Here is a 24,084-nt window from a genome sequence, read left to right on the forward strand (position 1 = left end):
GGCATGCAGGATCTTCTTCATCACTAGTGAAAATGTGTGACTAATGGTGACTGAGCTGAAAAATAGTGAATTGTAGATTAGAATTTGTCCCATCAAGTAGTGTTCTTGTGCACTTTGTAGCAGTTGGTAGTTTCTTGGGAAATAAATAGGAGGCATTACTTTCAGAGCAACATATGCAGCCTGAGACAATACCTGTTCACTCAGTGCAGCCCAGGCAAGCTGTGAGACTGGACAGCTAGGTACCAGCCCATTTCTGCAGCCTGATCAGGTCCCTGTGGATGGCAGTGTGAGCATCTAGCATATTGGTCAGTCCTCTCAGTTTCTTGTCATCTGCACTTTTGCTGAGGGTAGGCTCTTCTGCTTCATCCTGATCATTTATGAGACAATTAGGAGGACTGGAGCCACTATTGATCCCTGAAGCCAGTAGGTCTTTTGTAACTAGCTTTTGTGACGCTGATCTGACTCTGTTTAAGTGAATAAATAAATACGCAGAAGACTTGAATTCATTTCTAACTGTATTTTGTGGTGCCTGAAAAGTGAAAGTTAAAAAATATTTTTTTCTAGGTCTAATGAAAAATTAAGTTCTGGAGAAGAGAGTAATCAATGTGATACAAAACCTTCACAGCAAGCAAGGGTATCTGTCAGGAACCCAAAGCCAAACCTAACAAGAGCTCATAGAAAAAGGGGTCATTCTGAAGAAGATAGAAACAGGAGAGATGAAGACAGTGCTGAGACTAGAAATACAGAAGAGCATTTGTTAGAAAAAACAGGTGTATCAGTGGTAAGTGCTCATCATTTTGAGCCTGTATGTGCTTCAGTTCTTGTGTTTAGCTTCTTAGAACTCATAGATGACATAAAAATCCAGTATGTAAATAGAAATGGTTAAGGTGATGCTTTCCTTTTCGTTATGCTTCACAATTGGAAATAATGCTGAGTTAACATCTAAACACTTAGGAAATATTTAATGTAAGGTGTGGACTAAAGTTTTACAGTGTACGTGCAGAAATCTGGATTACCCAGCCTGTGGTAGGAGAATTGAAACTGAATGATCCTTGAGGTGCCTTCCAAACCAAGCCATTCTTTGATTCAGTGATTGTCATATGCATGCTAATACCATTGCCATTGAATTTAATGTTTGTTATCCATTGAACAATGGATAGTAAGGTAATATCCCATTTGTAATATCCAATACTGCCTACAACTCAAATTTTCTAGAAGTATGGATCAATTTAATCAAATTAAGTTGATATGCATGCGAATAAAGATCAGACTTTTTCTGCTTCAACTTCTTCAGTAGTCCTGAGCAATCTGATACTGATTCTTATTCTGTCAAAAGTTGTGGCATATAAAGTAAAGTGTTTTTTTGTTTTTTTTTGGTGGTCCTTGTTTTTGTGATGGATTACTAAAATCGTTCAGTTTTTTTTAGCTAAGTACCCGTAGTTGGTGGAAATAATGCTTACTGAATTTTTAAGTAGAATTGGATTTCTCTCAAATGACAGTTCTATTCCTTTCCAAGCAGATTTTTTTGTATGAAAAGATATGGGTAGGAACTTTATGCCAGTAAGTAATGTATATGAGCAAAATTTGAGGCTCCTTGAACCTATAGAAAAAAAATGAAGGCCTTTGTAATGGTCCCACATTACTTTCCTATCTCTAAATTGGAAAGATAGAGATTTGAAGGGTGGGCTATTCAGTAGATGAGGAACTGGTTGGATGGTAGCAGCAAGAGTGTTGTGGGCAATGGCTCCATATCCAGGTAGAGGCTGGTTGTGAATGGTTTCCCTCAAGATTCCATGTTGGCACCAGTGCTTTTCAGCATTTTTATCAATGACCTGGATAGTAAGATTGAATGCACCCTCAGCAAGTTTGCTGATGATACTGAGTGCTGCAGTTGATACGAGGAATGCAACTGAACGTGCTCAAGAACTTCAAAATTTCTTCTCCAAATTCTTTTATTACTAAAATGAGTTTAAAAATGTACTTAATATGATAGCAATTGTCTCTTCTATTCAGGAAAACTCCAGTAACACAGAAGAAGCAGCTTCCTTCACAGAGTCTACAAGAAAACATGATTTTACAGACTCTGTTGAGAAACCATCCTATAAAAGAATCAGGCAGAATAGTCTTCAGTCTCCAGAGATACCATTAGAGAACGAGAGTCAAGTAGAACAAGAAGATTCTCAGCTTTCTGCACCTCAGCAAAAAAAATCAGACGATCAGATGAGGTAAAACAATTAATTTTAGTTTGCATGTTCAACTGATTGTTTGTTGTTCTTAGACCTTAATAACTAGCCATAGTTCTGAAGAGTGTGTGTGTGAGAACACATGTAGGATGTTAGCACTTCTGTCTTCCACCTGACCCATTCCAGATGCATGCAGATATCCCTATACCCTTTGTTTGCAGCTTCATAAACTGAACAGCCTGCACTCTCACCAGCCTACCCTGGGCTGCACTGTGGTCTCAGTGAAAGTTCCAGATTTTAAAAGGAGGACTTTAAAATACCCACACTGGGGACAAAGGGATTATGGGATTTATCTAAACAAACTGTGCTGAAAGTGCCCTCTGTTTGTACTTGGTTTCATTTTCCATTGGTTTCAGTTATCTATGGAAGCTATTTTAAGCGTGAAATTTGGAATTATTTTTGTTGCCAAGAGCAATTGTGACCATCTCGTTGAGGATGGAGATGGTAGCTAATTCAAAGAGATTGTGTTCTGAGAAACGTGAGCAGATAATTAGTTCTCAGCTAACAGTTCTGGTTTCTAGGCATTAGTAAGATTAACTAAAATCTCATGGTTTCGGTTCTCTACTGTACTTTCAGCAGAGGAAAACTAGAGAAGTTCCTATGATTTAAGAAGTTTGCAAGTTTCACCTATCTCAAATGAAAGTTATTTCTAATAAAAAATTCCATATCTTGTAGATCTTATGATGCAGCTTTTCAGCACTCTGAAACTGCTTTCTGTATACTTGAAATCAGTACTTTCTGCATATGTGAAGATTTGGTTTTCAGATGGAGTAATATCTGAATGCATTTTTGCCAGTGTGTGTCAGGAAGTAACAGCATTGTATTCTTGATCACAGTGATCCTTTTCTCCTTTTCTGTTCATTGAGTTTTGATTTGTGGTGTCTCTTTTTTAATGTTTTTGATTGTATTAGACTTGATTATTATTTTTAACTTACTCATGTTATGTGCTCTTATTATGTGTTCTAAAAGACAATATAGGAGGTCATCAAAACAGACAGCATTACCAAAACATGGATTGGAGCTAAGAACTGGTTCATCTTCTGCCTCTGAATGTGAGGCTGATCCCTGTGAGACGGGGAATCAAAGACAAGAATTGAAATCAAGTTTTACTAGAAACAAAAGCATGAGAACTGCCCACAGAAAGAAACCTGTGAAGGAGCAGAGAAGTTCAAAAACAAGCAGCCTGGTGACCCTCCGGGCTTCTCAAGAAGATGAGGAGGAAGCAAATGACTTTGAGCCTGATGATGAAGATGAATGTTTTGCTCTAGAGGAAGTGAACAAAGCACCAGTGTTTGTTCCTGTAGGTCTGAGATCTCCTAAGCCTATTCCTGTTCAGATAGAGGAAACGATGGAAGAGGTATAATGTAGTTGTGTTCTGTGTACACGTTTGTTTTGTTTGTTTAAACAGATGCTTTTATTCTAATTGCAATTTCTATTACTTGTTTTCTTTTCATCCCAGTTTAGTTTAATTCATTAAGGATAGTGTTGACAGTAGCAAGGATGTTTACTTGATACATGTACTTGGTTTCAAGTGAGACTACATCAGCCTGAGATCCAGGTAGTGTTATGAACTGTCAGTAGGTCTGCAGGGTGCTCACCAGGTAATTTATTTGGGACTGAATTTAGGCACAGCCTGACATGCTTACCGCATGTTTTGAGGCCTAGGATTGAGCAAATGGAGCATTTCAGTTCTACATTTGCATGTTAGGCAATGAGAGAGAAGTTTGTGTGTGTGGTTTCTGCCACTGCCACGCCATCAGGGAATTTTAGTGGCGTGGTAGATTGACCCCAACCAACAACAAGTCACCAACCCAGCTGCTTCCTCCTCACTCCCCTCTCTAGCAAGTCTGGGAATAAAAGTGAGAAAGTTGATATCAAGACAGTTCCATAGGCGATGTGAAAGCAAAGCGAAATGAGGAATTTATTCACTACTTTCCACCAGCAGAGTGCTTCCTGAACAGCAGGGTAAAGTTATGCAGTCATAAGGGTTACTTGGGAAGACAGACACTGTCACAAACGCCTCATTCCTCCTCCTCCTGGAGCTTCATCCTACCCATACTCCGTGCAACCTTCACCCCCCTTCATTTCATAATATTTGTCATTCACTTGTTGTACACTATCTAGTGCATCCTTATTTAACCACAACCTCTTTTCTAGTCCTTCGATAGATACATGGATAACATTCCCTTGGTCTGTGGCTACCCCCATAAAATGTCCATCATATATCCACTGAGTTCATTTAGCCCATGACCTGTGTTCCATTTATTATGATGGTTGTTGAGGACAGTTGAAGTGGTGTGTTACATTGAATTTTTGATGCCAGAGCTGGCTCAGGCTGATCACTAGTACAATTTCTGGTTTCTCTGGAGGTTTGTCTTCTGTTCATGTGGTTCCTGTTATAGTACTTCTTGTAAAATAAAATGTAAATAATAGGTTAAGTTTAAATGTATATCTGTTATAAGACCCAGCCCTGTATCCCTTTAGTCCAGGCTGTAGAGTTTGACATAGCAGTAGACTCCACTCCTTCTCTATGCTCCAGTGTAATTCTTCCACAGTCTGGAGGTTTTTCAAGGGATATCCTGCTATATTTGGCATGGGCAGAGCCAAAGGCTGTGGTCCCTACATTTTGTCAATTATTTTTTCAAAAGCTGTATGTTTTGCCTCTTCTGTGGACCGCTTTTATAGCTAAGCGTACAGGCCTGATGTTCAGCTGTGGTTTTAAACTAGAATTAGACTCAGAACTCTAAGACTGTAGTGAGACATAGTATCATCTCCATAAAACAAACACTAGAAAGGAAAGTGCCTCCTGCTCTCCTTTTGGTTTACTACTAGGCTGTTTCTATTCAACATCTTTATTAATGATCTTGATGAGGGGATTGAGTGCACTGTCAGTAAGTTTGCAGACAACACCAAACTGGGAGGGAGTGTTGATCTGCCTGAGGGGAGAAAGGCACTACAGAGGGACCTGGATGGACTGGATCGATGGGCAATGTTAACTGTATGAGTTTCAATAGCACCAAGTGTCGGGTCCTGCTTTTTGGTCACAACAACCCCAGGCACCCCTACAGGCTTGGGGAGGAGTGGCTGGAAAGCTGCCTGATGGAAAGGGACCTTGGTGTGCTGATGGGCAGTGGGCTGAATGTGAGCCAGCAGTGTGCCCAGGTGGCCAAGAAGGCCAATGGCATCCTGGCTCGTGTCAGGAATGCTGTGGTGAGCAGGACTGGGGAACTCATCCTGCCCTGTACTTGGCACTGGTGAGGTCTCACCTCGAGTACTGTGTTCAGTTTTGGGCACCTCAGTACGGAAAGGACATGGAGGTGCTGCAGCAGGACCAAGGAAGGACTACAAGGCTGTGAAGGACTTGGAGAATGTGGCCTGTGAGGAGAGACTGAAGGAACTGGGGCTGTTTGGTCTGGGGAAAAGGAGGCTGAGGGGAGACCTCATTGCTCTCTTCCAAAACCTGAAAGGTGCTTACAGCAGAGGGGGGTTGGTCACTCCTCACTGATGACAGATGACAGCCTCAAGTTGTGCCAGGGTAAGTTTAGGTTGGATATCAGGAAAAACTTCTTTTTGGAAGGGTTGTTAAGCACTGGAATAGGCTCCCCTGGGAGGTGACTGGTTGTGTTTAAAAACATCCTTGGATGTGGAGCTCAGGGATGTGATTTAGCAGAAGGTTGTTAGAGTTAGAGTAGTATGGTTAGGTTGTGGTTGGACTCAGTGATCTTTAAGGTCTTTTCCAACCTGAGTCTATGATTCTACTCTGTGATTCTGTGATTCATAGAGGGATCCCATTAAATGCTCGGCATCTGCTAAGCATGCAGTTTATTTGGAAAAAAAAACAACGTATTTGACAGATTTTCTGTCACGGCTGATGAACTGAAATGCTTTCAAACTAATTTTTACAGCTGGATATATCTGTGAATATCCCAGATGTGCCAGTGGCTACTAATGCAGAAGGTCTTTCTCATGTATCTGTCCAGCCAGTCATACAGGAGGAGGAAAAAGGAAACACCTTACCAGCTGTAAGAATCTTTTTTTTTTCGACATTGTACTCAGCACTGCCATCTTCTTTGTGCTTTGGGAACCATCTCACAGAAACTATTGATTATTATGGCATTCTTTTTCTGCTTGGGCATCCAGTTGATGAGGGAGACAAATGCCCATTGTTTCCTCACCCTCCGTTTTTCCTTCACTTTCCTTTCTCTCTGTTATTTTATAGCAGATACAAAGCTGTGGCCTCTGACTGGTTTCCAGGCCTGCTTGTGCTAGTATAGATATGGAAAACTGTAAAATACTGTCAGCTTGTAGTATAGTATTTTAAAGCCAGGGTGACCTTTGGGCAGAGAATTAACCAGTATGCGTTAGATTAAAATTGCAGACTGATTTTTATGTAAATCTCTGACATGTTTTTCTTTTTGTTTAAGGAAGCAACTGCGCATGAAAGTCCAGAAGCAGACAAAGGTAGATATGCATTTATCTTGTCTATGTCTTCCCCTTTAACATGCTACCAATTTGTGGTTACTCATGGATAAAATTTCAAAATTCATGTATCTTAGGAAAAAAATGCTCATGAGGTACTGGATTGTTTCATGTTTTTTGAAAAGGCTTAAACTATTTACATTCTTCTGTTCGCTATTAGGTAGGTGGAGCAAGCATTGCAAAGTTTTGTTTCTTGGAGTGGGACTGCATTTTCTGAGTCCTATGCTGCAGTTATCTGTACTGGGAGAGGAGGAAACTTTACAAACCACAGAATCATAGAATGGCTTGGTTGGAAAGAATGTTAAATATCATCTAATTCCAAAACCCAACTTACAGCTTACTTGATATGTCACAAAGTGATAAGAGTGGGCAGAGTCACAGCTTTGTCCCCTGTATGGTTTCTAACTGGACTGTGACCAGAAGAAAATACTCCTTCCATAGGAGATACGTATCAAACCCTTGCAGATCTATTGCTTTTCAGGATTGTTTTCACTTGGGAGTTTAAATACATTCTCAGTCTTTGTAAGTAGCACTTGATATTGGCAGGGTTACTGTCTTGGTTGAGGAAGGAAAGTCTACTGTCTTGCTTTGATTCATTTCAGTACAATAATTTTGGAGGATGGAAATGTTTAGTTTTATATGGCCAGTTAGTTAGGAAATAGAAGTTTAAACAGGAAGATAGTTCAGTGCTACAGATTATGAATATCTGCATTTAAACACTTCCCCCCTTTCCATCTGTGGTGGCATGGTTGGCCATGAGATGCATAACCAACTGCTCTGTCAGTTCTCTTCCTTAATAGGACAGTGGGAGAAAATAAGATGGAAAAACCTCATGGGTTAAGATGTAGACAGAGAGATCACTTTACAAGACAGACTTGACATGGTGAAAGTTTATTTTATTGCTAACTAAAAGCAGAGTTGAGTGGTGAGATGCGGAGAAGACTAAAACATCTCTTCCCCACCACTCTTCCCATCCTGGCCTTTCCCGCACTCAACTCGATACCTTCACTCCTGGCTCTGTGCTAATCAGGAACAGAGGTAGAAGGAGCTGCAGTCAGTCCATACTACTTGACCACTGCCACACCTTCCTTCTCATGCTTTTCTACTGGTCTAGTACGTGGTCTTTCCTATGAGAAACAATTGTTCACAAACCAACTCCTCAAAATGAGCCTTCTCCACCATATGTCTTCCAGACTGCACTTCCTTCAGGGAGTATCATTCAGGGAATACTGAATTTAGTGGAGAAGAATTGCCATCTGTCCATGAGTATCTTAATTCATGAATGGCAACAATTTAAAAAATACATTCTGCCCTGCATGAATGATAACATCAAATGCTTTTTGAATGTGTGGGTAAATGAATTTTTTTGTAAGTGTACTTGTGATTTTTAACTTGTGTTTGAACAACTTTGTAGGAATTAGTGATGGAAGCACTGAAGCTGCCATGACTTTACTTGCAATGGGTGATCCAACGTTCCAGTTAAAAGCAAGCACTGAAGGTATGATGTGATTTATGAGACAAAGTCTTCCTTGTGCATTCTGGATCCACCTAAGGAGGAACAGAGCAGTAGCTGCAGAACTTCTCTACATAGCAGGAGGGCAAGAGTCTTCTATGTGTTTGGTGCTGCTGAATTGTAGCACATACTTACACTAGGTGACTAGGCAATGCAGCTGGGATGGAAAAAGCAAAGCACCTTACTGATAGTACCAATTGGATCACTGTGTTTCTGAGAGCTAATTAAGGAAGGATATGTTTTAATTGATCTATGTTGGCTGCACAGATTGGACAAAAAAGAGGATCTGGGGTTAAGTGGATGTAAATAATCTTTCCAGACCTTTAAATTGAAACGTAGGTCTTTCCTTCTGACTAGCTGTAACCTTAAATTAACAGGCTTTTAGTCTAGTTTTTGGTAGATTTTCATATAGAATTTATCATCTACTTCCATTGCTTGAATATTAATTAACTTTTTAAATTCTGCTGTTCTGCTTTGTTTGCTACTGTAACTAGAATGGACATGCATGTTACCTGCACAAGATGAACTCAACGTGGCCAAAAGCCTTGTGAGCCAGGACGACTCAGATCAAAGCAGAGCTCCTAATCACTATGTCGTTTCTTCAGCGACTTCTGACAATGTCCCTTGCAAGGATGGAAGCAACATTAAAGTAGAAGACCGAAGCACTGGTGCAGGAACAGGTGTTGAAGAATATTCTGAGAAAAATGAAACAGATGCCAGGTGAAATTACTTCAGTTAATTTATAGAGACAGATCATCTGACACTGCTTACTTTTGCAAGGCTCTCTCTGGATTTTTTTCTTGAATTGCAAGCAGTCTGGCTTTTGTGAAAATTCTTCAGCTTAGATAATTTTCTATGTAATATGGAACCCCCACCCTTTTCTTTTCTTTGTAATTTTTGAGGTGTTGGTATGTGATTTGAGAATGTCAAATTTATTCTTCACTCCAGAAGTTAATTTAAGTTCGAGAGTGGAGAATGATAGAAATTTTTTGGTATGAAATTGCTGCTAATCATTAAGATCATTTTCCCAAAGTACTTTATGGCTAATTGGGCCAAGGCAAATTGCCTAAGTGTCACTGCTACTGTGTTCTACTGTGTAGAACAAACGGATCTCAAGGAGCAGTGATCTTCTATCACTGTGTTCTTCAATTTTACTCAAATATTCTTAAAAGTTAAAATAGCTTGATGGGACACTTTTTCAGAAGAAATCTAGAGATCATCATGTTCTGTTATTTGGAAGACTGTTGACTGTTGAACAAATTATCAGCTTGACTCTTCTGAAAACTGTAATTGAAGCTTTTACTTTAAGTTCAACTGTTATTATATTTTTAAACAGAACTTATGGCATGTGATCAGTGTTAGATCACTGACATCTCACATTTTTAAGTGTTTCAGTTATTTTGGTAGAGTACATACTAGCGTGCAATAAACTTAGTTGTTCCAGTAGTTACCAGTGTAGCTGATGTTTTGTTTTGGTTTTTTTTCTGCCAAACAGTGCCTGCTCTCTCAGCTGTATTTCATTTGTTCATTAGCATCTGTTTTACCTCTCTCATCTTTTTTGTACATCACTGCTGAAAATGGTAATTTTATCCTATTGCTATAGCTTTCAAGAAGTCAAGAGCTGTGTTGATGGTATTTCTCCTTCTTACCTTTAGCAATAACTCTCTGCCTATGGTGAATAGTATGAGACTGAGAAGAGGCAGTCTCCAGAAGTCAAATACAGGAGTACTGAAGTCTAATGAAAGTATAATTCAGAAACCTCTTAATACAAATGTAGTTATGGAGCAGTTAGACAGCATTCAAAGTGGTAAGCCTGTTTTTTATCCTGGGGTTTTGAAAATAGTTATTTCTAGTGGATTCATGGCTCTTTATAACATAAAACTTAGAGTTGAAAGGACTTTTTCAATGCCTGTTCACAGATTACACATCAATGCTATAATATGAGATATTCACTTGTTGTAGTTTTATACATAAACAAAAGCCTCAATTTAAAATTAAATGAAATGTGAAAATCAATTACTGGGCTGCCAATGTCAGAGGTACAATGCAGTGTGCTTTCTTTCTGTTATTACTGTCTTTGTTTTCCATCGTTTTGATGGAAAGGGGAGATGTGCAGAATAGTTTTGTTTTTTGTAATGCAGTTACAGAAAGTAGTGGTGTGCAAGGTGTTCACATTTTCAGTTCCTAATTATCTCTTTGGCACTGGCAAAGAGCACAAAATATCAAGGCAAAATGATACATGTGTATATCATAAATATGAGACATTAAATGTAACCTGTATATATACCAACATTTTTAAATATAAAATATAGATGATGTGTGTAAGAATAAACTTCAATATGTATGTTTATGCAGTTTGCATATATACACGTTAAATACAAGAACTTACATGTAAAAATTATGTACAGGATTGTGCACAAATGACGTAACGTAACTCATCTTAAAATACAACTTTATGTATCTTAGAGTCCATGGACTCGAGAGTTACTGCAGAAACACAGAAGGTGGAACAGGTCAGAGCTGGACCAACTTCAAGGGATACTTCTGTGCTGCAGAACTTTGCAACTGGTATGGATCTCGTCAAGCAAATGGACAACAAAGGGAGGTAGGAAGAAATCATCAGCTAATACTGGCTTTATTCCTAGGGTCTTCTAAAATAAGCAGCTGAGGTGTATGTGTAGCACATTTATGGTGGAAATTGTATGCTTATGAACATTGCATGTGTGTTAATGCATAGAAATTTAATTTAGACTTCTGTTTTTAAGGTTTTTATTTCTTAAATGTCACCTGAAGACTTTTTGGTTGTAAACATTAATTTGTGCTTGCTGTTTCAGTACTTTATAATCAGCTTGCTATTTAACTGTCTGCCATTAAACTGTGTCTAGAAGGAAACTGTAATTAATTGATCAATTTGAAAGCATTAGTGAGCTTCTGAGCTTTCTGGCTTGGTCGTGCCTTTATTAGTAAAGTCTCAAGTTAGTGGTGTCAGGGAGGTATTTTACTGAAATACTTCATGTAGATTTGTTTGAAGGTTATGCGTTTTCTTCAGTAATTTTTAAACAGGTAAATATGTGGGCTTCACATTAAATGCATAATTAGAATCATGCTACACAGAGGTTAGCCCATACAGAGGGTACTCTTAATTGGTTTCAAACTACCTGGATATGTATCTAACAGAACACAGAAAGAGATGAAAGATGCTTGTGGAACTTCTGGGAACTTGTCAGCAGAATGTGAGAAATCTCACGTTGGACTACAGGATTATCTGGATGAAAGTTCTGTGGACAGACCAGCTGTTCAAAATCCTGGTCCTGCCAAGGACAGTCAATGTACAGGCAGCTTTGCTCAGGTAATTTAATTACAGTCTGGTTTTTTTAATTACAGTCAGTTTCTCAAACTCTGTATTACAGACCTGTTATTTCAGATGGTGAATTAAATCTTTTCTTTTTTTTTTTTTTTGCACAAGTATAGTTATATTTAGTCATTCTAACAAGCCTCAGTTTTTAGGGTTTCAGTAATAAATGACACTTGTTAGCAAAGTGTTGAGAATTTCTCAGGGTCTTGATGGAAGAAGTACCTGTGACTCCAGTGTCGTTCAGCCTGGCCTCTTCTTGTTAAATATATTTAAACTAAAATTATATACAGCAGAGACAATGCGTTTTCATTGTCACTTTCATTTGCTTTGCTTAAAACAAACTTAATTTTGTTTAAATAAACTTCATCCTTTGCTGTACTCCTTCCCATTTCTATGCATAACTAACTCTTACATATACCTATTTGGCCATGGTTATGTATGTGTTTCACATCTTCAGTTTTGCAGTGGTTTATGCTGTTCTAGCATAAATAAGTATCTTATTTTTTCCTGAGGGGGATGTCATTCACACTTCCTTTGAGACCTCCAGCACTGCTTGGTACCAATGTACTTGCAGTTACTGTGGAATGGCTGAAGAACAGTAACTCATTTCTTCAGTGCAACCTGTAGATGTGTCATATTAGAACAGAGCACAAAAAAGACTGTGCTCATAATGGATTGCAGAAATGGTAGGAGGAGGCAGCTTGCAGTGGAGTATTCCTTTTCTTAGCAAAGGTACATACAATAGAAGACATAGGATAGGTGTGTTGCAGAGCTTGGTGCTTCTCTTTGGCACTCAGCTGTTTTGTAATGGTTGAGGGAATTTACATTCTTAGAGAAATTTGTTATGTGAATCATCAGTGACAGAGTTGTGCAGTGGGAAATATAAATTAATTTCAAGAAATCATACAGACAGACAGTGAGCTGCACATAAATTACATATTGTCCTTGTTGGTCTGGTATCTTTCAGCCTAAAATGCCTAGAAGTAAAAGCTGAGAAAACACAATTTTAGTTTTTCTGGCTCTTCAGTGTTTGACATGCCTTGTTTCTTTCTTGTTTTGTAGTGTCAAGCTTACCATATTGCTTTATTTCAAATATTTTATTTCTAGAATGAAACACGTGCTCAGGATTGTGAACAGGAACATATAAGCAGTGCAGCAGAGACTTCAGGTATAATGCACACTAATATTTTAATTAGCAAAAAGCTTGTGTATCAGTGGTGCAAAGATTAAAAAAAAAAGTGTTGTTATGATTAAATGATCTACTTAATGAACAAACAAAAGGACCGGTAGCTTACTGCCATTCCCCACTCTCGCCTCTTATTGAAATTTCATTAGTGCATACTAGGCTTGGAAACTTTATGGATTTTTCAAGCTTAGATATCAGTAGAAGGGGAAGTTCTTCCCTTTCCTCCCTGCAGCGAGCACCTGCTTATTACCTCTGCTGGGTTTAGTGTTAGTGCTGTTTGTGAGACTGACTCACTTACCTCTCAAAAACTGAAGGGGTAGAGGGAGAAAGCCTGTGTATTTTTCCAGTGGCTTAGTGAGCTACAGTGGCTCATGAAATTCTGAAGTGAATGCCAGTGTCAATGAATGTGAGTAGGTGGGCTGGACTGTGCAAGTATAGAGCAAGAAGAAGACGAGAAGAGGGGATGATAACGGAAGAAAACAAACTTTCCTCTTCAGCTGCTGTTTAAAAGTAATGCATGGTGCAAAGGTGTTTGTTGATAAACTAAAACTGAGCTTGGAGGATTGGAACTAATACTTGGATAAGATATTGGAAAATCAGTGTTGGAAGCCCAAAATGCTTTCTTCATGCAGACTGCAGTCTTCCTGCCAAATTCGCAGGCATGTGCAAAAAGTAGGGTTAATATTTATTTTCAGATGTCTGTCGCTCTGCTGCTCTGTTTTTGAGTCTCGTGGAGCATTTTAAATCATCTTTAATGAGGCAAAAAATCAAAATGAGTTAAAGTTGCAGTAACAGCTCTACATCATTAAAAATTAGAGCTGTCTTAAGTAATAGAGTAATGCTGTTGCTTTACATTTTTGAAAAAACCTTTAGAAATGTTGTCTCCTAAAATTCATTTTAATGGCAGTTGATAATGCCCATTTTTTTGACTAAATTTTATTTCTCATTTATCACATTTATGATGGTACTACTTAGGTCTTCGGTGTCTTAGTCTTCCCACAAAAAAAAAACAGCAGCAGACTTCTGTCTCTTAAAGAAAGTGACAGCAGTGTTTAGAGACAGAGAGCCATCTGACAACCACAGTTACACAGGGTTGATTAAACAACATGTTTTTTATTCTTAGTACACCCATCTTAAAAGCTTCATCCCTATTAGGCATTCTCAATATTCTTTCTTCTGAGGGATTATAAGGATTCCACTGCAATGAATGAGCTCCAGAGAGTGATAAGTATCTTGTCTGAGAGGAAAGTGAGCATATTTTGCGAAGGATATCCCCAGTGTCTTCTTTCATGGAGGTTTACATGCTCATTACTCAATGTGGGGAGGGCACAAAGAAGAGAACGGTATGATTTTAAACTTGAATAATAGACTTTTGTTACTTTTTTATTTCCCTGGAAAATTATGGTAGTGAATGATGACCATAGATGTCCAGAGGAAGAAGAACAGACATTCATTTTAACATTGGTGGAAATCCTTGCTGACTCAGAAGAGTTCGATACATCTGCTTTGCAGGAACAAACTTCAGAGCCATTACTGCCAGCACCGATACTTATCAGCCCAGTGAAATCAAGTGCAACCAGGTTGGCTGAAGTGGAGAGGTAAATATTTTTGAGCTTCAGTGTATACTGGACTAGGAGTATTCTTCAGTGCAAGATAAATGAATTATTTCAACATTATTGATATCTGTTCAGCTTGAGAAGAAGGGGAAAAAAATCAAGGGAAAAATTCTGAGGTATAGTAAGTGTTGTAATTCTTTATAAAGTACTCCTGTATTTATGCAGGTTCTCAGGTAAAAACAACAGGTGTGATGCTCCAGCACTGAAGAGGACTTTGCCCTGTTATTGAATGGGTAGATCCTTAAGAGTGAATTTTGGTTACACTGTGTAAGAGTTCTAACTTCTGTGGAACTACTGGTGATAAACAGAATTTCTGACAGGCAGAGTTAGGGTATGTCTTCTGTGTCACTGCTTTACATTATTTCCCTAATCTCTGCTGCTTCCTGAAATGTCACAGTCCTTTTGGAATCATACTAGGAAGGACAAGGAGAGGATGAGAGGCAAGGTTCAGCTGTGTGTACAAATAATACTGTATTTTTGGACTATTTAGGGCAGTTAGTCTACTCTTTTATGGAAGTATCAAATGCGGTTCAAATAGAATAGCTTCTAAAGTAATTAGTTTTGACTGTAACTAGAAAAATTCATTTCTCTAACCTGCCTTAAAATAGTGCAGCAAAATGTTTCTTTATGGTAAACTGAACACTTGAAGCCAATACTGACTCTTAAGTGAAATGAGTATTACCAAAGATCCATGTATAATAGCCACATAGAAATGTTCTACAAGGTGAATTTTGGCTTATTATACAGCAATGTCCTGGTTATAGCTGGGATTGAGTTTTTCTTCCTCGTGGCTAATGTAGGGCTGGGCTTGCATGACATGTCATTTAGCATGACATTAATGTTGATATCACACTGACATTTTAGTTGTTGCTGAGCAGCATGTAAAGGGACAGGGCATTTTCTGATTCTTGTGCTTCCCTGCCAGCAACCAGTCTGGGGGTGCACAGTGACCTTGGAGAAAACACAGGCAGGACAGTTGACTCAAACTATTAAATTCTCAGTGTCACAACTCACGAGTTTTGGTTTTTTTTCTGATTCTCTTGCCCATGCTACTGGGGAGGAGGGAGCAAATGGCTGTGCAGTGCTGATCTGCTAGCTGGATTAAACCCTAACAAGTCACAATTATGACTTTCTATAAGCAGCATTGGATCGTCAACAGCTGAGGCTGATGAACGTGGTGAATATTCAAACAGCAGCGCGGAAACCAAACAACAGAGTGCTTCAGTAGAGCCTGCTCCAAGTTTGGTGCAGACAGCTCAAAAAAGGTCAGCTGCTGAGCCTGCAGAAGATGTTTTTCCTGTTGTCAAGAAAACCGTATCTACTCTGATGGAGAGTAACATGGAAGACCCTTGTGAGGTGAGAAGGTAATTTGGTAGCAGTGTCGTTATGCATAGTGTAGGTGCTAAACACTTAATGTATAGTAGAGCATTTTAACTATCTTTGGAGTTAGAAGAAAGTGACTTAATCTGTACTATCTGTACAGCTGTACAAAGGCAAATTGACATTCATAGATTGCTTTTTACTTTGAATGGTAAAGCAGTTTTTAGACTGTCGATTCTGACTTGTTTTTTGAGAATTTGTTTGTTCTTGGATATTTTTATTAGGCTTTCTAGTATGCAGGCTGGTAATACATCTTATTATTTGGTTCATTCACCACAGCCTTTCTGATGGCAACATTGCAGGAGGGAGAATTCTAACTGTCTACTGGATGACTGGCAGATAGATTAACTGGATAACATAATGGTTCCTGATGGTGTCTATTACAGAAAGAAGTTGTTAAATATGTTTGTAACATTTTTGTCCTAGTGGGCACAGTCTACCTGCAAAGAAAGACTGGCCTGCCTGTTTGGGCTTCCTGGTGTGCTTTTTGAAAATGACCCAGTTGTTGGAATGATTACCATTAATTTCTGTGACCAGACTAGGACTTTGTAGTGTGACTGTGTCAGGGAATGAGCAATAATTTCACATACGTTTCAGAGAGCTTTTCTCGGAAGGACTGGATAAAACTGCTCCTCCTTCATTGACCACTCATCTTGACATCCTTGTCTTGAATCATTTCTCATGGGAACACCTTGAAAGCCTGCTCAGGAAATGAGTTGAATGGTGAATTATACTCTACTGAAGATCTATTCTTTATCACTCTTGTTTTTAGAAGTGTACATGCATGATGTGCCTCTGTCAACTTTTATTGTTTCTTGAATAGTGAGATAAATAACTTCCTTTTCTTTTTTTCAATACAGGGGTATTCAAGTAAATCCACAAATACTCAAACAAGAACTTCTGGTAGGTAAATTTAAACTTGTAAAAGCAAATTGTAACAAATCTAAATGCATAGATTAGTTTGATACTACCACAGCTTGATACTTGTCATTATCCTTAGTGGTCCTGTCTGCAGCTAACTTAAAATGAGAAAGGAATTTTTCCTGTAACACCCTAACACCTCAGTTTCATGGTTTCTGCTGTAAAACAGATGTGTTGTATTACCTAGCTGGCTGTTAATTTAGTAATGGTTTGTAATGGTTCTAAGAGCAATGCTGTAGTTGTTCTACTTGTGGATTTCAGGAGATTTTTAGACCAAACCTGTTATTGTCTGCTTAGAAAATATTTTCCCTTGCCAGAGAGTGCTAATAACCAAAGGTGTTAATGTTACCATGCTATAACACAATTCATTTTTTATTTTGTGTTAGTCTTTTAAAAAATACAAGCACTACTTAATCAGGCAAATCCTGACAGTACAGTTTTCAATCAGCTGAGCCTTTGAAGGGTTTGGAGAACTACTTGGTTCTGAAGTAAACTTGAAAGAGAGAATTTTAAACAACTTCACTGAGTTCTGTTGTATGCTGTAAAGATTGGGGATGCAGCTGTGAAACTAAACTTCTCCAGCTTTTCCACATAACATCTGTAAGACTTTACAGACTTTGAAAGTAGATTGTGGATTTCTTTCATCTTAGTGGTGGTTTCAAAAACCAAAAGACAAAAAACTGGAAAAAAAAATTAGCCCTCATCTTTTAAGCCACTTTAACGTTACACTCATCTTTTGGACTGTGGTGTTATCAGTGAAAGCAACTAACTGAAGTTTCTTAATTGCTCTCTATTCTTTTACAGGTAATCCTTTTCAAAAACCAGGGGCTTCAGCAAAGAAAAATGTGGTTACTTCTGCCTCGCTGTCTGAGTCTGTTTCACCAGTAGATGAGAGAAGCCAGTGTGAAACTTCAGAGAAAGCATCATTTCACAATTTAGCATCCAGTCAAGAGGAGGTGACATGTAGGTTAACCTCCAGCAGAACAGAAATAAGTGAACAAGGAAAACTGGGAGATAAACATGAAGCAAACATGAAGCAGTTGGAATGTACTGAAAGTCTAACAGAATCTTCAAAGACTCCATTACTCAGGTATCTATAGAATGTTTTTGTCAGCCTTTTCTGTTAGACATTTTTTTCCATATAGGGTTATTGATATCCTCTTTCCACTTAGTATTACAAGAGCAGCAGTACCCTCCTTTGCAATCCTTGTAAGAATTATAGGCCCATCCTCCTCAGAAATTAAAAAGGATCAAACTGTCTCCTTTGAAATTTGAAGTGTTTTAGATATTAAATAGATTTAGATTATTATTAAATAGATTGACCAGGGGATGTTACTGATACATCTCTTTAGGCACTGACAGATGCCTCTTCAGATACAGACATCCATGAAGCTGTAATACAGACTTAGGATAGTTGTTTTTCTTAGCTCTGTCTAATGCTTAGATATATGCACCCACCCATTCGTTAGGATTTTTGGCCTTCTGTCAATAAGATGTGGATGTAGTACTCACTGTGTTTCTACAAGTACTAATTTTAGTCTTTTTCCCATTGGACCTTCTACCCTGACAGATCAGAGGATATTGTTCTTAACTGTCCATCCAACTGTTTGAACCATGTTTTCTTGTTTTAATATACCTTTCTATAGTATTCAAATATTTTAGTTTCTTCTCTCTGTTGTACTTGTACACACTGTTTTTGACCGTGGTGCTCCGCAGGTCTGTCCTGATCCTGTTATTTGCTCTTTCATTACATTTATGTTCCCAACAAAAGTGGTTCTTTGTATCTGAGATGTCTACAGCAGCTGGGTAACAAATGATTGAAATTAAGAATCTTTGCTTTTCTAAACTGTAAATTCTTACTTAGCAACATGAGAACTAGCTTTGATACAGTGTGTACTTACTCTATACTTTGTCACTGTGACTTCTGTGTAACTGCATACAACAGCAAGGCTGAAGCCCTGCAACAGGGGTTCTTTCTGGTGTAGATAGTCTAGGAGAGTCTGACGTAGTCCAATCCTTGGGAATCATGTTGGTTTTTTTTTTTCCTATTAATTACATGATGTGCTCTTCTGAATTCTTCCTTCAGGTCTGTGTCTCTGTTCCTCTCAGAAGCTGTTCTGAACATCTGGTAATTAGAGGCTCTGGTTCAGAGACAAGTGACATATTCTTGTTCTCGAGAGTGGAGGTTGATAGGTGTTCCTCTTAACACTTTGTAAACTCCTCATGTGCCAGAATAATCAGTAATACAGAAGTCCTTGGGATAACTTCTTGTTTTTTTCCTTAAGAATTTTCAAGCATCTCTGAGGTGTGTGTTTGCTGTATCGTGAACTGGATTCCTGTAATGCTATTTATACATTGCTTTTATGGTTCAATTCTATTACATGCTGACTGTACTTGTTTTGAGTGGAGTGGATGAAAACCACTGAGATTTGTATCTTTAATTTGCAGAAAAAGTAGTTCTGAATCTGCAGAAGAAATTCAAAGGAAGAGAGGAAAGATCCCAAACCCACAGACTGGGACCACAAAGCAAAGTCTGAAAAAAACAACTCCATCTAATAAGGATGATAGGGAATCTTGTTCCTTTCCCTCCAGAAGCACATCATCATTTGCGGAGCATCACAGCGTAACTGCTGATACTGTAGTTACGGTATGTTTGCCTCTGAATGTTTCTGCCTTTTTGAGATGTGAGAAGCCATGAATTAGTTGTCTCAGGAGTGAGTAGGGGGCATGCTGTGCTCAGGCTTTGAGAGATTCGTCTGCTGCAGTGAATGGATCCTAACTTGTGCATGTCTAGGAGACTTAAAAGGGAACTAAGTTGCTGTCTCTGTGCGCATGTGTCTTTGAACGCTTTGGTTTCTTGCAGAGTTGTGGCCCATTTTTCTACTCTGTTGCTTTTGCACAAGTTGCACAAGGTTTGTACTTTCCTTCACGACTTAGGTAAAGCTGTGAGGGCCTCTGCTGATAACTGTATTAATGTGTATAGGTACAAGATGGTTATTCTGTGAAGTTTTATGGCTTTGAATTACCCTGTAGCAATAGTTCTCTGTTTAAACAGACACCCACAGCAAATATGTGAAGTCAGTCAAAGGGAATGACCGCTGCCCAGTATGCAGTCCATCTCAAAATCTTTATCAGCTTTTGCTGCAGAAATATTCCTAGTGCCAGCAGAGGGATGAGAGGGGAACCTACTTGTTTTCCTTTTTCCAATAATTCCTAATTTTTTAATCTTGCTGTCTGAATTGACAGCACAAGCATCTACATAGGCTTATATGTGCGTGCACATGTGCTCTGTTATGAATAGCCTTTTCTTTTTCTATTAGGCTCCACATAATGAGCCATCCAAGAAGCCTCCCCAGTGTGCTGAAGATCAAGAGAAGGAAGAGGAGCCAACCAAAATCTCAGAGTATTTTTTCAGTGACATCTTCATGGAAGTAGATGACCCAGAATAGCAAAGTGGCTTTCTAAAAATGGTGGGATCTTAGTACAACTAAATAAGAAGTCATTATTTTTTAGGAAAACATTACTTGTTTTAATATTAGTTATGCCAAGTTTAGCATCAGTTACTGTTAGTAACTTCCATAAGGATGGAATCATTTTCTTCTAAATGGATGCTTTCAAAAGGTTGACATAAGCTAAACCACTTTGTCGGTATCATTGGACCAGAACAGTGGCTGTGGGATTCATTTTCACTTGTTTGGATTTTGGTAATGGGTGCATGATTGTCTTCCAGAAAAGTGCAATGCAAAATATGCTTATTCTTGTGACAAACTATTCCTTTGAATTTAATGCTAAAGACTGTGATACTGATTATACAAGTTTTTTACTTCTTTTTGTGAAGTATGCTGTATTAGTATGTTAGGAGGGAAAACCTTTTATTTACAGTGTATTCTCTGTAGATCAGGATGCAAATACTGAAAGTACCATCATAAGTTCTGTTCAACACTGCAGGTATTTTTATTAGCACCTCCAAATTATGTATTTTTGTATTTAAGATGTCTTACATAAGGCTTAAAAGACCCTAGCCTGAAAAGCCAAATGACTTTAGCTGCTTTAAAATGCATAGAGGAAAAACCTGAAAAACATTTAATTTACACAGTGATAACCTTTGGAACCGTCCTATTGGAACGAGAGGAAGAGTTTAATGTTTCTCAGTATAAATGCCAGTTTCCTTGTGTTGTGATTTAACCCAGCAGGCAGCTAAGCACCACACAAGGTGGGATGAGGAGAATAGAAGTCGTGGGATGAGGTAAAAACTCTTTACTAAGATAGAAAAGTGAAGACAAACATGCGCTAGAAGATAAATATCTCCACAGTGCAACTACTCACCAGCCAACACCCAGCTAACAATACAGCTGCCTGCTGACTGATGCCCTGCTGGCAACTCAAGGTCTCAGTACCTGCCGACTGATGCCCTGCAAACTACAATCAGTGGCCCCTCCCCAGATCTTTACAGCTTCTGCACGATGTCATGTGGTGTGGAGTAAACCCCTGGCTTCATTCAGGCCAGCTGTCCTGGCTTCGTCCTGTGTGGTGTCTCTTCCCCACTGAGCCCTGGGATTGCACACATCTCTCAGCAAGAACCATAGCTGTGCTATCAACATCGTCTCAGCTGGAACCAGGACATCTTCTAAATTTGAAAACAAAGGGGTTAGATGGTGTTTCTTCTTGTTTCTGCATGTAGGTGTATATGTCTGTAGTGATGTCCTTTGTTGCATTTATTCAAAGCAGCACCAACAACTGGACTTAAACGACAGTGAGGATGCTTTAAGGATTTGCTACTTGGAAGCAGTTGTATTTGAACATTTTCCTCATGTTCCACGTCTGCTTGTACTGAAACTCACCATAAAAGTTTGGTGCAGCTTGAGATTTTAGCTTTTTTTTTTTTTCTTGTGTAGGAAAATTGTCTTGTTAAAATACAAAAGTTCTTTTGAGTTTTCACAGGTAGCCACTGAGAGGTCAAGTAATTCTTAAATGTTATTACACAAAAAAAGAGCATGTAGATGTAAGTAGTCCAGCTATTTCTCCTGGGAATTATTAACAGCAAATATTTTTGCAAAAGAAATTGTTATAATAGAGAAGTTTGAATTGTATTGTGCTCTGCAGAAACCCATCTTCACCTTGGGGCTGGGTAATAATTTACTTGCAAATGTTCTCATGTAATCATTTACTGAATTTTGAAATACTTTGAGAATGTTTGGCAGTGCTTATGAATGAACATTTAAAACTTTGTCAATAATGAAAAATACACAGAAAAACTACTGCTATTGCAAGTTGCTGTATTAGGAGACCTCTGTCAACCACATTGCCCAGAGAGGCTGTGGATGCCCCATCCATCCCTGGAGGTGTTTAAGGCCAGGTTGGATGGGGCCCTGCTCAGCCTGGGCTGGTATTAAATGGGGAGGTTGATGGCCCTGCCTGTGGTGGAGGGGATTGGAGCTTCGTGATCCTTGAGGTCCCTTCCAGCCCCAGCCATTCTGTGGGGCTTGCAGCAGCATCTTGTAGAGGTGGTGAAAAGGCTGGTGATCCCAGCTTGACTTTCTGAACAGCATATTGTCAAAAGAAAGACTAAACAAACAAAAACCTGACACACATAAAGATAATCCACCACCATCAGTCTGTGCTTGGAAATCTCGGCTCTTTTGTTCTGCCTACCACATTTAACTTGAAACGTTTGATGTAAACATTAGGAAATAGATGAGTGTATGCGTTAAGTTCAATGTATACCTTGCAGACACTTCATTTAATCAGATGCTTCGTTCTTGACTGTGTGGCATGTTTCAATCCTGTTTGCACTGACATAGCCTAAGAATGCATTTCTGGGGATCTGGCTATGAAATAATTGCCGTATTTTCTGAGCTGATAACCACTGCTCATTTCATTGCGTGCAGTTTGCATTTGTATTACAGGATACAAAATAACTGTTCATTCCTAAGATTTAAGGTGCCTTACCTATATTGTTCATTGAGGCCGCGCTTTCTGTTCCCTCCGTTTGCACTTTGTTTCGAAGAACATTTTGAATAGAGGCGAGAGAAGGTCGCGTTGTGTTCTGTACCGGAGGAGGGTATGGCAATGGAAGAGCTGCGCGATGGGATCTCAGCGGGACTTCTGCCTGTATAATCGCCAACGCGCTTTCTGTTTGAAAGAAAGTTGTCGTGTAAACTATGTAAATAAATTATTTTATATGACTCCCGTGCTCGTTCCCGCGCTGTTTATCACGCGCTCCAACCGCAACGTCACGTTTTCCTCGCGGCTCCGCCGGGCGCGGCTGAGGGCGGGCGGCCCCTCCACCCATTGGCTGCGGCGGTGGGAGTGGCGGCAGCGGGCGGCGCGGCCGGCACTGTGGGGCCGCCATGCTGCTGGGCCGCTGCCGCCTCCTCTCCCGCGCCGCTGCCGCTCGCCCGGCCCGCGCCCGCTATGGCGAGGCGGCGGCGGTGGGCTCGCGGCCCGACGCGGGCTCCCCGCTCTACCAGGTAGGCTGGTACCGCGGGGGCTCGGGGCGCGCCTTGGCGCCTCGGTGTTTCTCGGTGTCCCCGAGCGAACCCTCCGTCGTTACGAAGCGCGGCGCTTCCCAGAGCTGGGAGCTCCCTGCCGTTTGTTGGCGGCTCCCTTCCTCGAGAGAGGGGGAGGGGCTGGCGCGCAGTGCCCGGGCTGCCCGCAGAAGGCGTTCTCCTTAGGGAGGAGATGCGGGTGGAGTTAAATCCCACCGCCGCGACGGCGTTGTAAATCGCCTCGTATCGATGCTATATGGGAAAGTTGTGTTGCTGTTGTGGAGAACAGGGCGTTTTTAGGAGCGGGTCGGAGCTGATGGGAAGAAATGTGAAACACTTCATGCAGTTCTGAATGTGGCTTTGCAGAAACCGAGCTGCAGAAACTTCCGTGGGACACCAGCGTGTGCATTTGTACATGCCAGTCTTCGTTGTACGGATGTGTTTGTATGCACGTATGTAAACGTGTATAATGGTGCATAATACGTGCACGTGGATTTGCGTCTGCAAACAAACAAGCAGAAAAACAGCAGTTTAATAAATGTGTTCACTCAGCTAAGCTGTCAGTGGATTTGCATTTGTGTGTGCACCTTTAAATCCCAAAAGCCAAGGCTGGGTAACTCCTTGTAGAACACTTTATTTTTACTTCCATGTCTAGCTTTTGTGTATGTTGGCAGTAGTTTTCAATCTGACTTAATGCAGGAAAAGCTGCTGGACAAGCCCACCCTGGAGGAGCGTGTGCTACATCATTCAAGCAGTAATAGAGCTGGTAGTGTTAGTGCTAAGTCTAATTAGTGCAGCAGTGTAAGCGCACGCAGTGCTTTACAGACACAAAGTGCTGTGAGGTGTTAAAGAATCTGAAAAAAATATTGGTATGCAGAGAAAAACAGTGCAAACAGAGGAGAG

The 24,084-nt window shown here is 39.7% G+C and overlaps 2 protein-coding genes and 1 long non-coding RNA gene across 5 annotated transcripts in view; 2 read left to right on the forward strand and 1 right to left on the reverse strand.

Annotated features, from left to right (window-relative positions):
* Nucleotides 1–22,069, forward strand: part of BDP1 (B double prime 1, subunit of RNA polymerase III transcription initiation factor IIIB) — a 60,090-nt gene extending 38,021 nt beyond the window's left edge. The window contains exons 24-40 of one of the 3 annotated variants that reach the window (XM_042882832.1): nt 565–781; nt 2,014–2,225; nt 3,213–3,600; nt 6,149–6,265; nt 6,668–6,704; nt 8,137–8,220; nt 8,730–8,955; nt 9,891–10,042; nt 10,702–10,840; nt 11,413–11,584; nt 12,698–12,758; nt 14,185–14,374; nt 15,535–15,748; nt 16,633–16,675; nt 17,498–17,783; nt 19,142–19,340; nt 20,014–22,069. In XM_042882832.1, coding sequence (XP_042738766.1) covers nt 565–781; nt 2,014–2,225; nt 3,213–3,600; nt 6,149–6,265; nt 6,668–6,704; nt 8,137–8,220; nt 8,730–8,955; nt 9,891–10,042; nt 10,702–10,840; nt 11,413–11,584; nt 12,698–12,758; nt 14,185–14,374; nt 15,535–15,748; nt 16,633–16,675; nt 17,498–17,783; nt 19,142–19,340; nt 20,014–20,142 — 2,866 coding nt within the window. In that variant the 3' untranslated portion in view covers nt 20,143–22,069. Of the gene's footprint in view, nt 1–564; nt 782–2,013; nt 2,226–3,212; nt 3,601–6,148; nt 6,266–6,667; nt 6,705–8,136; nt 8,221–8,729; nt 8,956–9,890; nt 10,043–10,701; nt 10,841–11,412; nt 11,585–12,697; nt 12,759–14,184; nt 14,375–15,534; nt 15,757–16,632; nt 16,676–17,497; nt 17,784–19,141; nt 19,341–20,013 lie in introns of those variants that run through there. The other 2 variants (XM_042882833.1, XM_042882834.1) reach the window with 2 other exon arrangements.
* LOC122186301 lies at nt 7,602–16,602 on the reverse strand. The gene is made up of 3 exons (XR_006181111.1): nt 16,363–16,602; nt 8,748–8,930; nt 7,602–8,270 (listed from the first exon to the last, which is right to left on the reverse strand). It is a non-coding gene; the product is annotated as an uncharacterized LOC122186301 (long non-coding RNA).
* Nucleotides 22,070–23,043: 974 nt separating the features above from the next.
* MCCC2 (methylcrotonyl-CoA carboxylase subunit 2) overlaps nt 23,044–24,084 on the forward strand; it is a 34,056-nt gene continuing 33,015 nt past the window's right edge. The window contains exon 1 of the mRNA XM_042882875.1: nt 23,044–23,163. Within this exon, the coding sequence (XP_042738809.1) occupies nt 23,044–23,163 (120 nt within the window). The remainder of the gene's footprint in view (nt 23,164–24,084) is intronic.

Source organism: Lagopus leucura, unplaced genomic scaffold, assembly GCF_019238085.1.
Source record: "Lagopus leucura isolate 7727_CA_CO unplaced genomic scaffold, USGS_WTPT01 Super-Scaffold_100036, whole genome shotgun sequence".
NCBI classification, from domain to species: Eukaryota; Metazoa; Chordata; class Aves; order Galliformes; family Phasianidae; genus Lagopus; species Lagopus leucura.